This window comes from Apus apus, chromosome Z, assembly GCF_020740795.1.
Source record: "Apus apus isolate bApuApu2 chromosome Z, bApuApu2.pri.cur, whole genome shotgun sequence".
NCBI lineage: Eukaryota > Metazoa > Chordata > Aves > Apodiformes > Apodidae > Apus > Apus apus.
In genome coordinates, this window is record NC_067312.1 from 8,721,758 (window position 1) to 8,736,240 (window position 14,483).

At 43.3% G+C, this 14,483-nt stretch overlaps 1 protein-coding gene across 10 annotated transcripts in view; it reads left to right on the forward strand.

Moving 5' to 3' along the window:
• CELF4 (CUGBP Elav-like family member 4) overlaps positions 1–14,483 on the forward strand; it is a 733,798-nt gene that overhangs the window by 655,050 nt on the left and 64,265 nt on the right. For all 10 annotated transcript variants that reach the window (XR_007891849.1, XM_051643093.1, XM_051643095.1 and 7 more), the window contains exons 7-8: positions 1,636–1,783; positions 7,344–7,493. Coding sequence is in view for 9 of the 10 variants with exons in the window: in XM_051643093.1 (XP_051499053.1) it covers positions 1,636–1,783; positions 7,344–7,493 (298 nt within the window). In the remaining variant the exon portion in view is untranslated. The remainder of the gene's footprint in view (positions 1–1,635; positions 1,784–7,343; positions 7,494–14,483) is intronic.

Sequence of the window (14,483 nt, forward strand, 5' to 3'; positions counted from 1 at the left end):
CTTGCCATGACTTTTGAAGTCGCTTTAATGCTGAGAAACATGTCCCATGTGCTTAAACAACAGCATTAGAGGGTTATTTTGTGATGGGAGAGAGCATAAAATCACAGAGGGCAGCAATACAGATGAACTCCAGTTCTGGAGACAGCAAAGACATGAGTCATTTCTAAAATTACTTCAGAAAAAACAGCTTTCTTTTCCACTGTTATCAAGTCACACATTACCAGAGGCTGGGGAATGAACAGAGTGAAGCTTTGCTCTCTGTTCATCCTCTTTCTTCCACGCTTTTTCTAAATGCCACCACTGGTCACTAGTGGGGGTTGGATTCAAACTCAAACCTGCCTTGTCTGGCTTCTTGTACAACCCCAGGGAAGGAAACAAGAGACAGCTTCACCTAGCCTGTCTTCTCCTTCAGACCTTTTTACAAGCCCCCGGTGGCCATACTATACACATGAACTGCACTGACTGTGTGCTAGGTTCAGAGTGTAAAATAATGATAGAAAAGTCTGGTTTTAATGTAAGAAGCATTTCCAGACCCAAAATTTTTAGTCCCAAGTGCCTGAAAATACAGTCTGGGTTCCTTCTTTCTGCCTATTGTAGGTTGCCTAAAAGAGGCAGCATTTTGCTCCTTCTCTGGAAAAAAATAATTAAGAAAGTTATCTCAGATCAAAACAGGGAAGTGATTTTCCCAATACAAAGTATAAATCTTGCTAAGCAGGAGGGGATCTCACTTCCCTTGTACAGCTCTTCTGAGATCCTCTGCTTGGTTGTGTTGGAAGGAGGTGCTATACTCTGGTTAGAATATTTGGTCATGATTTTGCTTGGTGCCTACCAGAGGCCTCTCAGTAGCAGAAGGAAAAAACAATTGTTGTCACTGACAGATGGCAATAAACGAGGTTACCCCCACAGAACTAAGCGTGCTGCTCTGGAGAAGAGATCCCCTCTCTCCATCACTCCACATACACTGGTCATCAGCCACCAGTGCTTTCCCAGGGCTTTGACACAAGCAATGTAAGCCATGAAACCTCTCTGCTCAGGATCATACAATGTCTTTTGTCTGCCTTTCTCATCAGGGAAGTACCAGCAGGTCAGATGGTTGAGTTTTGGGATGAGGGGGAGTGATAGAATGAGGGGGAACCATTTCAAACTGGAAGGGTAAATTTAGATTGGATGTTATGAATAAATTGTTTTCTGTGAGCATGATAAGACACTGGCACAGGTTTCCAAGAGAATCTGTGGCTGCCCCACCTCTGGAAGTGTTCAAGGCCAGGTTTGATGGGGCTTGGAACAACCTGGTCTAGTGGGAGGTGTCCCTGCCCAGGCAGAGGAGCTGGAACTAGATGATCTTTTGTGCACCTTCCAACCCAAACCCTTCTGTGATTCTATGAGTCCAAACTCACAGGAGAACTCCGCACTGGGGAACACATCATGAGACTAGGAGCCACAAAGACCCCAAGATGTAAAGATGCACTTAGCCTTCAGCTTCTATAGATAGAAAGAAAGCCATGGCACGGTGAGCTCACATCTCAAAACAGAGGGATGCCTCATACCCTCACCAGTTCCCCACCCTGCTGCCGGTGCCAGAGGCTGCCCAGCCGGTGACTGCGTGATATTTTTTCCCTGCTCTCTTTGTTCCAGCTGATGCAGCAGCAGGCCGCGATCATGGCGTCGGTGGCGCAGGGTGGCTACCTGAACCCCATGGCAGCCTTTGCCGCAGCCCAGATGCAGCAGATGGCAGCTCTCAACATGAACGGCCTGGCAGCCGCCCCCATGACACCAACCTCAGGTAAGGGGTCAAGGAGGTCTAGAGGGTGATGGGCAAAAATCATCTGGGCATATCCCAGAGGAGACCTGGCAGGACGTACTAGCTGACAGGTTCTCCTTCACTGAACGTTTACTGAAATGTTGGTCTGGTCGGTGAGGGCCACCAGCAGTGACAAGTGGAGCTGACTGAATCCTTTTGTGGACTGGGAGAGAAGGAAAAAGACAGAGAGAAGCTGTTACTGTGTATTCCAGTTTATGTCTCATCAAACAGTTGTAAGGGCAAAGTCAGCAGTGGGCTGTTGGGCTAGCTGTGCCCCATGCAAAGTGGTACTCACTGGTGGAGGAGAAAAGCCAGGGGGCTCACTAAAGCAGGATGCAATGGCCTTGCCAGGAAGGATGGAGGGTGTTTCCAGGGAAGGCATTGGAAAGAATTCTCAACCATGACCCTTCCTTCTTTACCTTAACCCTTACACAACTTTCCTTTAGCACTTAGCACCCTCCAAATGACACAAAACACTCCTCAGTGACCACCACTGGTTTACTGGTGCTGCATATAGATGTCCAGCTGGTCAGTGCTGGTGCTGTCATAGCCAGGCTGGTCTATAGACAAACAAAATAAGGTTTGTGGTTAGATGCAACATCATCAAGATGAGATATGTATTTGTAACACATAAGCCTTTTTCCTATTTTGAAATAGGGCAGAGGTATTCAGGGAAGGCCTCTGGTGCTACCTGGGATGCAAATGTTTTGTAGGAGGGTTTCTAGGTCCTGGAGCAGAGACAGACAGTCAGTGAAGGACTTTCAGGATCTGGATAGGCTGTGAGGTGCCACAAGAAACCCATGTTAGGAGCTGCAGTGTATAATTCAACAGGCAGAGAAGTAGACTGAAACATAAACAGGACTGGCTTTTCTGTGGCTTGAAAAACAAGGAAATAATTTGAGCACAAACAGGTCAAGGAACTGGCAAGGTTAATAGTCATGGAGTGGCATGCAGGAAGCAGGGCATCAGGGAAAGTGGGGACAAATCATGAGAAAAAAGAAGTGAGAATTTGGAGAGCTTTACAATATACCACTGAGACTGGTAAGGGAGCAGAGCACTCAATTCCACAGGATAGGTTGGGATAAAAGAGTCCATGGGGTAATGCAGGTTATTCCTATGAGATGCACTGGGGTTGGGACCAATGGTGTGAACCTTAAAGAATCAAGCTGGCCTGGAGGGGACCAGCTTGACCGAGGTTTGGGATGAGACATGGGAGGAGTGAGCCATGCCTGAGACAGCTGTGTTGCAGGCAGCATTCGGCAGAACAGGACCTGGGAATCTAGAGCAGAGCAGTAGGAGAGGAAAGGGGCAGCTTCATTGACAAACATGACAAGGTCTGTACCAGCCCTGGAGCAGGAAAAAGCCGTCTGAGGAAGTAGCCAGGAAGGATGTCTCCTGGCTGAGAAACAGTGGATGGCAGGAAGATAGGGCACAACAGCAGTGCAGGCTTGAGGGCCATTCTTAATGATCTGAGTTCTGGTAACCTGTCTGCCAAAGGAAATTTCCCTGGTCACACACAGGTTAGTATCTCTTTGCAGTCTGCAGCTGCGAACAGTGTTAGCTAGCAGCCACTGGAATCAGATACCTATATTTTCCTTTGCTTGCATTAGAACATGAGGAGGAAAAAAAAGGCGAGAGAGAAATACAGATCTCCTTCCCCAAGAACTTACGGAGACCCGAGGAAAAGTGCTTGACTCAAAAATCTTATACCACACATTTCAAAATATATGTTTACACAACAATAAATGTATAAACAACAAACCGATGGAGCTACTGCAAATCCAAATAGAAAAGTGGTTTAATTATATGTGCACCCTCTAAACCCACTGCTGGAAAGATTATCATATTTGCGTTAGCTAGATTTGTTTTCTGTTGGCGGGAGCAGAGAGAACGTCAAACAAAGACTGCCTGGAATTCAAATGCTCTCAGGGTCTGGAAAGCTGAATTCAGGCAGTTTGTGACAGCCCCACCACAAAAGAGCAAAATCTCTTTTGCATATAAATAAGTCTTGAGAATGAGCAAGTTGTGTGACATAGGTGTGGAAACACCAGTACAACAGCCTAGTTCTGTGCCTTCCATGGTATCCAGCACATGAAAAATATCCCAGATCTTATGTCAGTGTTAGCTCTGCTCCTCTTCTGCGGTGCCTGGTGCCTTCTGGGGACTCTTATTGTCAGAATACAGGAGAGGAAAGCTCATGTTTTTTACATGCTTTCCAAAACACCCATGACTGGTCATTATTGAAAATGAGATGCTGGTTTAGATGATCCCTTGATCTCTTCCATTGTGGCAGTTTTTGCACTCTCCTTATGACATATTTTCAATCACAGAGCCTGTGCACTTGGGCATTATTACAGATTTACCTTGAAGGGGTAACTTCCTTCATGAAAAAACCCTGTAACAGGTTGTGAAAATGTTCATTGGAAATTATTCCTTGGGTGAAATGCTTAGACTTTGAAATTACTCCTTGTATTACAACAACACTGACAAAGCTTGTGATAAGATGGATAGAAAATGCTTCACACAACCTCTGAGCAAGCAAACCTACAACACTAACAGCAATTTCTGAGTAGCCAGGAGATATCTGAAGCCTAACGTGAATCCTCCTGCTGTCTTTTGTTAGCATTCAGAAAGCCAAATGGAAAATGATCATTCTGCTTCATAGTAGGATTTCCAGCCATTGAAGTATATCTTTGTTCTGACTTGGAATGAAAATGAAACATTTCAAAGTTCTCTGAAAAACAGGCATTAGAAAAAGTGTTTGGAATGTTGTTTTTTTGGTTTTTGTGTTTAAAAAAAAAATAATGTTTTGATCGTTCCTAAGCAAAAGAAAAAATCTGTTAGAAAAAGAACACTGGTAACTCAGAAGTCCTAGAGGCTCTGGAGGTAGTGGCTGAGTGCAATGCTTCTGTGCTGGTTTCTTCAGGCCTCCTAACCCAGCTGCTTTTCCATGCATCCTGCCTCTAGAAGAGTGGGTTTCTTGGTGTATAGGCATGAATTCATTCAGGCTTATGAGTTCCAATGGGACCTATGAACTCGAAGAGTTTTGTGTTCAGGCAAACCTAACAGACTCTATCTCACCTGTCTTCAACCATACAAACCTCAGATATCTAGCTTAAACTAGTCACCTGGTTTGCCAGGTGCCAATGCAGTGCAGGAGGTAGTCCCAGTGGGTACGTAAATCAGGCCTTAAAAATGTTATGGTAATTTCTGGAATTTTGACATTTCTCCATAAAGAGTCATGTTCATCTCACACAATGGTCCATAACTGCAAGACAATTAAATTGACAGCTCTGAAAGTTTTGTTCAAGTTTTGCATTTCTCCCATCATTGTTATAATTTGGGTGAAAAGTGCATCTGCAGAGGGACTGCCACTCTGTTAACTGATCAGAGGGGACAGAAATTAAATGCCATTTAGAATTCCTTCCTTCTCTTCTCCCTCCCTCCCTCCATGTTGTAAATCTGCACCTGATATAGCTGCAGCAAGAAATCTCAAACCAGGGATGAAATCCACAACTGGCATGCACCACTGCCATTTGTTCTCTGTAGTGGCTTTATGCCAGTTTTGCTCCAGCTACAGATCCAGCCTCTCCAGGGAGGTTCCTTCTAAGAAGAAAATTAAAGAATTGCAATGAACATGCTTAAACTTCCTTAAACATGCACAAAATAGCAATCACAAATCTCTTCCTGCAATTTAAGAAGAAAAAAATTATTACATTTTCTATGAAAATGAAAAAGAGATCCAGAAAAGCAACTGAAATTTTAACTAACCTTTGTGATTTGCAAGCTAATGGCATATGCTGAGAGCATTGCCTTTGGATTTCAGTTGCCACTGCTGGCTCCCTGTACCTCCACAGAGGACATTTTTAAAGGCCAACACCATTTAAATAAGCAATGGGGAAGCAGCAGGTTTTCTGCTGAGGGTATAAGAGAAGAGCTGAAATATCGCCTGCTTTTTGGGCTGCTCAAATCACATCATATTAAAACATCTCATGCATCTCTATTGGCTTTCTTAAAGCACCAACACAAATTTAAGCAGTTGTTAAATAATTATTTTGACTAACCCATCATGGAATGCTGTTACGATGAAGAACATTTCTGCAAGTGGTTTAAAAAAGAGTTTACTGCAAAAATAGTGTTTTCAATCAGTAGTATACCCTGATACAGAAAAGATATTACTGTAGATAAGATAGTTTAACTTCCCACTCACAGTTAACAAGAGAAAAATGCTATTTCATACTTACTGAAAACTCATTTTTGGTTCCCAAAAACATCCCAAATATGTTGCAAGAAGAACAGATTGCCCAGTTTCAAACATACGTAGGAGCATACAGTGAAGCAGCAGAGGGATTTAATTCTCTCCTCAGAAATGTAAGAATTCTTCTCTACCAGTGGGTGACAGGATCCCACCTGAACATAAAGACTGAGTTGTTCTTCTGAAGTGACAGCATTACAGTTCTCTACTGGATGCGTCTAGGAAGATGAAGAGGAGTACAATTCCATTAAAGAGACAGGTCTTGCCCAAATTTGTCCATGCCGAGTAGGAGATCTCTGCTAGAACTCTACAAAGTCAAGTTTGGGCTAAACGGTGACATTAAAAAAATTATCACTAGCTGTCTTTAGGCTATGAATCAACTTGCCAAACTTTACAGGAACCCTGGTGCTGAGAAAGTTCAGAATGAGTTTGTACATGAAATGTGTATTCATGAGAGAGCAAAGTAGTCCTGGAAATCAGTATGCCCACAAAGCTGTCACCTCTGAAGAGAAACTGAGAGGAACTGCTTCAGAAAGGTCGGGCTGAGAATTTGCTTCTGGTGCTAAATGATATCCCTGAAAGGAATATCTGCTTATTTAGCAATCTAAACAGGTAATACTCCAGGGAGAAAGTTGATGAGGAAGGGTGGTGTTTCTGTAGTTTTCTGTAGTGTTTAATGATAGATATGGGTCTAGTCTAAAGACCACGATCACCAAGCAAGAGCTTCATTCTGTTGAAGAAAGTATTGCAAGACTTATTGTGGCTTTTCAATAGTGAAAGGAGGCTTATATGATGACAAATATTTCAGCAGGGGCTGTTGTTAAAGGACAAGAGATAATGGTTTTAAACTGAAAAAGGGTACATTTAGGCTAGGTATTAGTAAGAAATTTTTTACTATGAGGGTGGTGAAACACTGGCACAGGTTGTAAAGAGGCACCCCATCCCTGAAAACTTGTAAAGTCAGGTTTGACAGAGCTCTGAGTAACCTGATCTAGTTGAAGATGGCCATGCTCATTGATGGGGTTTGGACTACATGACCTTTAAAAGCTTCTTTCAACCCCGAAAATGCTATTATTGTTGTTGCTGGTAGTGGTTGTTGTTGTTATTATTATTATTCCAGACAGAGGAGCAGTGCCTACAGTCAGAACATCTTGGGAGATTTTTCATTTCTTGGAGTATCAGAACATTTCTGTGTGGTGGTCACAGCTGTTGTGCCAGAGGTTTTCTCCATTTTATTACTGCTTCCAGTACTGACCAGCTTGGATTTTGTTCCCTCCCCATTTGCAGGTGGAAGCACGCCTCCTGGCATAACTGCACCAGCTGTGCCTAGCATCCCATCTCCCATTGGAGTGAATGGTTTCACTGGCCTCCCGCCACAGGCTAACGGGCAGCCTGCCGCAGAAGCCGTGTTTGCTAATGGCATCCACCCTTACCCAGGTAAGCAAGACCAATGTTGTGATCAAAACTCACTTCTTCACTCCTAGGGAGAGTATTGTGTCCAGTTTTGGGCACCTCAATTCAAGAGAGATATCGAGGTGCTGGAGCGAGTACAGAGGAGGGCAAAAAAGCTGGTGAAGGGCCTAGAGAATAAATTTTATCAAGAACGCTTGAAGGAGCTGGGAATGTTTAGTCTGAGGAAGAGGAGGCTGAGGGGAGACCTCATCAGTCTCTACAACTACCCGAAAGGACATTGCAGAGAGGTTGGTGCTGGTCTCTTCCCACAGGTAATTAGCGACAGAACAAGAGGGAATGGCTTCAAGCTGCAACAGGGGAGGTTTAGACTGGGCATTAGGAAAAAAAAATCACAGAAAGTATGGTTAGACACTGGAATAGGCTGCCCAGGGAGGTGGTGGAGTCACCATCCCTGGGTGTGTTTAAGGGTCTTCTGGATGTAGTATTGGTAGATATGGTTTAGGGAAGAACTTTGTAGAGTAGAGATGATGGGATGGTTGGACTTGGTGATCCCAAGGATCTTTTCCAACCTGAATAGTTCTATGATTCTATGATTCTACGTCTACCCATATCCACAAGCTTTGTCTAGCATATGTAACCCCAGAAGGATTATTCCCCAGACCATCAGGACTCATTCTAGCATTGGTATTGTTAGATCTTATCCAGCTGCAGTTCCTATACAATTAAATCTGGAAAAAAAAAAAAAAAAAAAAAAAAGATATTTTGGAGGTGGAAAATCTTTTTGCTGAAAAATTGAGTGTTCATCTGCTCAATTACTTGCCTGGTGACTACAATCAGGAGACTCATCATGTTTTCCTGTAGCTAAAATTTGATCTGAGGCCAAACCAGTTCATGCTGGCAGATCTCCTAGTGATTCTCTCAAAAATCTTGGGTTTGGCTAGCTTTGAAGGAGTATCTCCTAGCATCCACCATTGATATCTCCTACTGGGATTCCCCTGCAGCTGGATTGCTGTGGAAACACAAGGCGAAAGGGTCTGCATGGCTGCTGACCCAAATTGCTCCAATGCCTCAGACTCCATGCACAGACAGTGGGTGTTGGTATCCAAAATGCCCACTGCATCCAAATACTGTTGCCTTACCAGGTGTCTGGAGACTGTAGCTCCTTCAATATAGCCAAAGAATGGGCCCAGCTTCACCCTTTTGTGGCACACCACCAATGAACTGCTGCTGGGATTCAAACTGTGACTAGCTCAAAAGATGCCAGCACTGAAGGAGTGATTTTGCAAGCCCTGACAGTCAGGAATGAATGAGAGATGTTAAAGAATACATATGTGCCTCTATACCTGTGCTTACAAATATAAGGACACTCTGAGACTAATCACCAAGAACTCAGTCCTGAATGTGTATCTACACTTTTTCAGAATCCTCAAGATTTAAGACAGCCCTCTCCTCCAATATGTGTTTCTGCTAGGAAGACATTCCTTACCATTGCTGTAAACATACTAATAATAACAATCATATCAATAAAATTGGAAGTAAATGTTACTAATTGATTCTAGCCACTAGCTAGCAAATGAATGTTGTGCCCTGGGGCACTCATACGTTGATCTAGTCTGACAGGAAATGAAACATTGATTAAGATGGTCCAGCCAAAAAAAGCCTACAAATATTCTAAGGAAAAAAAAAAATAAATTCTTACAATCTCAGCCAGTAGTGAAAACTGAGAAGATTCAACTTCACAGGGGACTTTGTGAGCTACAAGGAAACATATCACATAATGCAGAAAAATAGTCTTATTTATTTAGAGTTCAGATAAGGTCACTGAGAAAAAGCCAACCTGTGAATGCAGCAAATGAAAGGCCAGAAAATACCAAGAGTATTGCAAAATAACTATAATCCTCCTCACAGACACACTTTGTAAACATTTAACCGTGAGTTCAAGTTTAAGCAGAACTGAAATCAGCGTGCTTACTGTGCTAACAGTTAGGCGTGTATATCCATGTTTGTAGCAGCTTAGAGAGATGGAGAGCTCTTAGAAGCTATGGAGGCATCAGAACATTCCAGTGAGCCCTTAGTGTGCTCAGTCAGCTCCACCACAGCAGCAAGGATGCAACCTGTCTTTATGGTAATATAAATATTGCCATTTGTTCAAATATCCATCTAAGAACATCCCTGTTTCCCACTCTATCAATCTCTCTGTTTATTCATAAATTTCAATGTCTACCTTTTTTTCTGGTATATCTATCTTTTTTAGCTAATCTTCAATGGTCCGTTACTGCAGATATCAGAGAAAAAAATTATCTTTCTACATTAATCCTAATGACTTAAGCTTTTGTTACTATCTCCAACTACACCCATAATTAAAGAGACTTTCAGTTATGTATTTCATCCATGATTATATAAAAGTCAGTGGCCTCAATCTGATTCCCTCTGAGTTTTGGAGAGACTCGCTCAGCCAGCAATTCACATTAAATCCCAACAGCCTAAAACACTGAAAGGTGACAGTCATCTTTGCTCCTGTTTGCTTGAGACAGAGAGGGTCTTTTCTGACAGTAAAGCTGACATCCAAATAGTCTGCCTTGTGTAACATCTGGATTTATCTCAACATGTCTTCAGCAGTATATTGGTTTTTCTCAGTGCTCAGCTTTCCTGTAACTTAGTGACATCTGAAGTTATAGCAGAGGTGTAAAGGGAACAATGGTAGGCCAGATCCTCACCTCTCATTTTACTTCTGCCTGTCATCACTAGCAATGAAACCTGGAAATCAAGCCCCTTTGAAGAAGTTTGGGTGTAAGACACATCATGTGTTTGCTCTGTCTCACTCACTTCCTTCTTATGAGCATTTATGCACTCTCCAAAACTTTACTTCTGCTAAGGTCTGGAGCTTAGCACCATTATAAATGCATATATATATATATAAAATATTATTAGGCATTTAGATGGGTAATGAGAACATCAACAGCCATATCAGACTGGATAAAAATGTAGAAATTACCCAAACCTTCATGCTTTAGTATATCAGCAAGCCACCAATTTTTGAGGTTAGAAAGAAATTTTCATCATTGGGCAGCTTATTTCACCATTGCTCATTATGGGATTTTTCACACTCTTCTCTGTAACATCTGTTACTGGCACTGCCCTCTGGTTCTGCATGTCTGTTTCCAAATGCAAGGGTAGAAATAAAATATTAAAGCTAAGCATGCAATTGCACTAACATTATAGAGAAGGAAAGAATATGTTGGTTCCCATCCAAAGTCAGCATCTTCCAAACAACTATTTTTAAAAGTATATTTTTCATTTTGAAAGTGGCTAAGAGTCCTGCAGTATTATGTACATAACCATAGTCTTATCATGATTATGACTTGCCATATATTTTTTAAACCCTGAATTTTGTTCTCAGATACTCTTTCATACTCCACAAAAACACGAAAGTGTGGGTTTGCACCATTATATCCTGTACTAGAATGTTGTTTGTTGCCTGAAAACAGGAAAACAGGACAATCAAAATCTGTAGAGGCATATCAACCCCATAATTCAGACTCAAATAAATCCCATTAGTTGTACAGTTTGTCTGCATGTCCATCTTTGTGTCTAGATAAAATACTTTCGATGCTGCATCTAAAGGAATCCAGAACTACACAATCACTAAGGCCTCCTTGGAACTAAACCTTGCTGGTGAGGTCAAAGACAATAAAAAGGGCTTCTTCAAATATATTGCAGATAGAACTAACTCTAGAGGCAATCTAGGCCCACTGCTGAATGAGGTAGATGCCATGGTGACAGAGGATATAAAGAAGGCAGAGGTACTGAATGCTTTCTTTGCCTCTGTCTTTAGTGCTCCAGACTCTTAACAGGAGCCACAGATCCCTAAAGCCCCAGAAGAAGTCAGGATGAAGGAGGAGTTTGCTTTGGTAGATGAGGATTGGGTTAGGGATCACATAAGCAATCTGGACATCCATAAATGGATGAGTCTGGATGGAATACACCTGTGGTGCTGGGGGAACTGGCAGATGTCATTGCTAGGCCACTCTCCATCATCTTTGGTAAGTCGTGAGCAACAGGAGAGGTGTCTGAGGACTGGAGGATAGCAAATGTCACTCCAGTCTACAAGAAGGGCAAGAAGGAGGACCCAGGTAACTACAGACTTGTCAGCCTCATCTCCATCCCTGGAAAGGTGATGGAACAACTTGTTCTTGGCACTCTCTCTAGGTATAACAAGGATGAGGGGACCATTAAGAGCAGTCAACATGGTTTTACCAAGGGAAAATCATGTTTGACCAACCTTGTAGCCTTCCATGAGGAAGTAACTAGATGATGGTAGGGCAGTAGATGTAGTTCATCTTGATTGCAGTGAAGCATGTGACACTGTCTCCCACAGCGTCCTCATAGATAAACTGAGCAAGTGTGGTCTTGATGATCAGGTAGTGAGATGGATCATGAACTGGTTGAAAGGAAGAAGTCAGAGAGTTGTGGTCAGTGAGACAGAATCTAGTTGGAGGTCTGTGACTAGTGGAGTCCCTCAGGGGTTGGTACTGGGACTGGTATTGTTCAGTATTTTCATCAATGACCTTGATGAGGGAACAGAGTGTGCCCTCAGCAAGTTGCTGATGACACTAAACTGGGAGGAGTGGCTGACACACCAGAAGGCTGTGCTGCCATTCAGCAAGACCTGGACAGGCTGGAGAGTTGGGTGGGGAGAAACTTGATGAAATTCAACAAGGGCAAGTGTAGAGTCTTGCATGTGGGGAAGAACAACCCCATGGACCAGTACAGGTTGGGGGCTGACCTGCTGATGAGCAGTGTAGGATAAAGAGACCTGGGGGTCCTGGTGGACAGGAGGATGACCATGAGCCAGCAATGTGCCCTTGTAGCCAAGAAGGCCGATGGCATCCTGGGGTGTATTAGAAAAGGTGTGGTTAGTAGGTCAAGGGAGGTTCTCCTCCCCCTCTATTTTGCCCTGATGAGGCCACATCTGGAATATTGTGTCCAGTTCTGGGCTTCTCAGTTCAAGAAGGACAGAGAACTTCTTGAAAGAGTCCAGCACAGAGCCACAAAGATGATTAAGGGAGTGGAACATCTCCCTTATGAGGAAAGGCTGAGGGAGCTGGGTCTCTTTAACTTGGAGAAGAGGAGACTGAGGGTTGACTTCATCAAAGTTTACAAATACATTAAGGGCAAGTGTCAGGAGGACAGAGCCAGGCTTTTTTCAGTGATGACCAGTGATAGGACAAGGGGCAATGGGTGCAAACTGGAGCATAGGAGGTTCCATATGACTATCAGGAAGAACTTCTTTACTGTGAGAGTGACAGAGCACTGGAACAGGCTGCCAGAGAGGCTGTGGAGTGTCCTTTGCTGGAGACATTCAAAACCAGCCTGGACTTGTTCCTGTGTGGTGTGCTCTAGGTGATCCTGCTCTGGCAGGGGGGTTGGACTGGATGATCTTTTGAGAACCCTTCCAACCCCTAAGATTTTGTGATTCTGTGATCTTTACACTATAAAAACAAGTCCTTGCCATGTAATCGTATTTACCCCATAGTTTCACTCATTTTCTTCCCCCTTTTTTAAGATCCCCTTTGTCTGAACCAGGAGCACCCATGTTATCATTTCAGTCAGACTACTGAACCATCTATGGCTTTGGGGTAAAGGGAAGAGTAGGTCACGCATCCTTACTCAACAGGTTTCTGATCATAACCATAGTCTCTGCAGGAATAATTTTTTTCTGTGGCTCTGGCCAGGCTATGGATCCATACAGTAGCACTGGAAAACCATTCCTGGAAGGCATACTCTTTGCAAGCCATGCTTTCACCTTCTCCAACCTCAACCAGCATATAATGCCTCACAATGCATTTTTTAGCATGATCATAATAAGAAGGGAATAAATATTTCCTCTTTCAGTAGTCCAGGCCTCTTTGGAGATCTGACCTTTCTGTGTATTCATGCCTGCCCTTTAGTCTTCCAGCTTGCAGAGCTATAGAATCTGGCAATGTGTCACAACATATAGTGGGTACAAAGTGCCTAATCTGTTGTGCCATGAACTTATGAGTCACTTTGCAGCAGCATAAGTGTTTGCCATTTCCAGATTAGCCATAGTAACAGGGATTGCACTCTTCTGCCAGAGATGCAAAAATGGGGAGAGCAAGGGCAGTAAAAGAGAGAGAGAAGAGTTTGGCTGCCAAAGGATCAGTGATCTGTAGCAGTTGGATGAAGGCACAGAGCAGAGACCCCAGAAAATAGTGAAGATTTTTCTATGGTCTTCTGCCCAGTGATGTGCCTAGTAGGAAGCAGAAATACACTTCATAGTGTCCAACATCTCTCAAACACATTTATTCCTCCTCGGCCAAGGGATGTCCAGCTTGACCAGAGCCAGGGATGGATCCAGTGGTATGGCAGCTTTGTAGAGCTTCAGATGAGGAATGCTCTCCAGCATGCCAAGTTCTTGAGCTCATTTGGTGTGGGCTTAGATTACTGAGCAAAACAAAAGCAAAGTTCCCAGTTCCCTCAATTGCTCTTAATACTTAAAAAACATGTTCCCTCCATTATTGTTCTCAGGCATACAGTAGTACTGTTTCTGAGTGCCCACCACTGCCAGGACTAGCTCTCTCTCCTGCCTGCACCCATAGCAGAGGTCTCTCCACTCCCATTCAGTTACACTGTGGGTACGTCAGGGCCAGGAAGACAGCCAGTTCCACTTCATTCCCCATCTGAGGTCCAGGTCTCTCCCGTGAGGACTGGCTGTCAGTATAAATGGGCAGACGAGACTTTATGCCCACATATTTCCAAACCACTGCTGAGACTAGCAGTAAAGGTGTCCCCCATAGGTGAATTCCTGTGCTGTAGAAATTCAAGTCTTAGGAACTGAACCGAGCACATCAATTCATTTTTCTTGGCTTAACAAAGAGCTATCAGGCAGTTACCAATTTCACCCATTGCCAGCAGAGACAGGATTTGAATTCCATCTGTAATTATTATCATTACCCAAGCTAATTTAGTAGAGGAGGAGTTGCCGGCATGCTA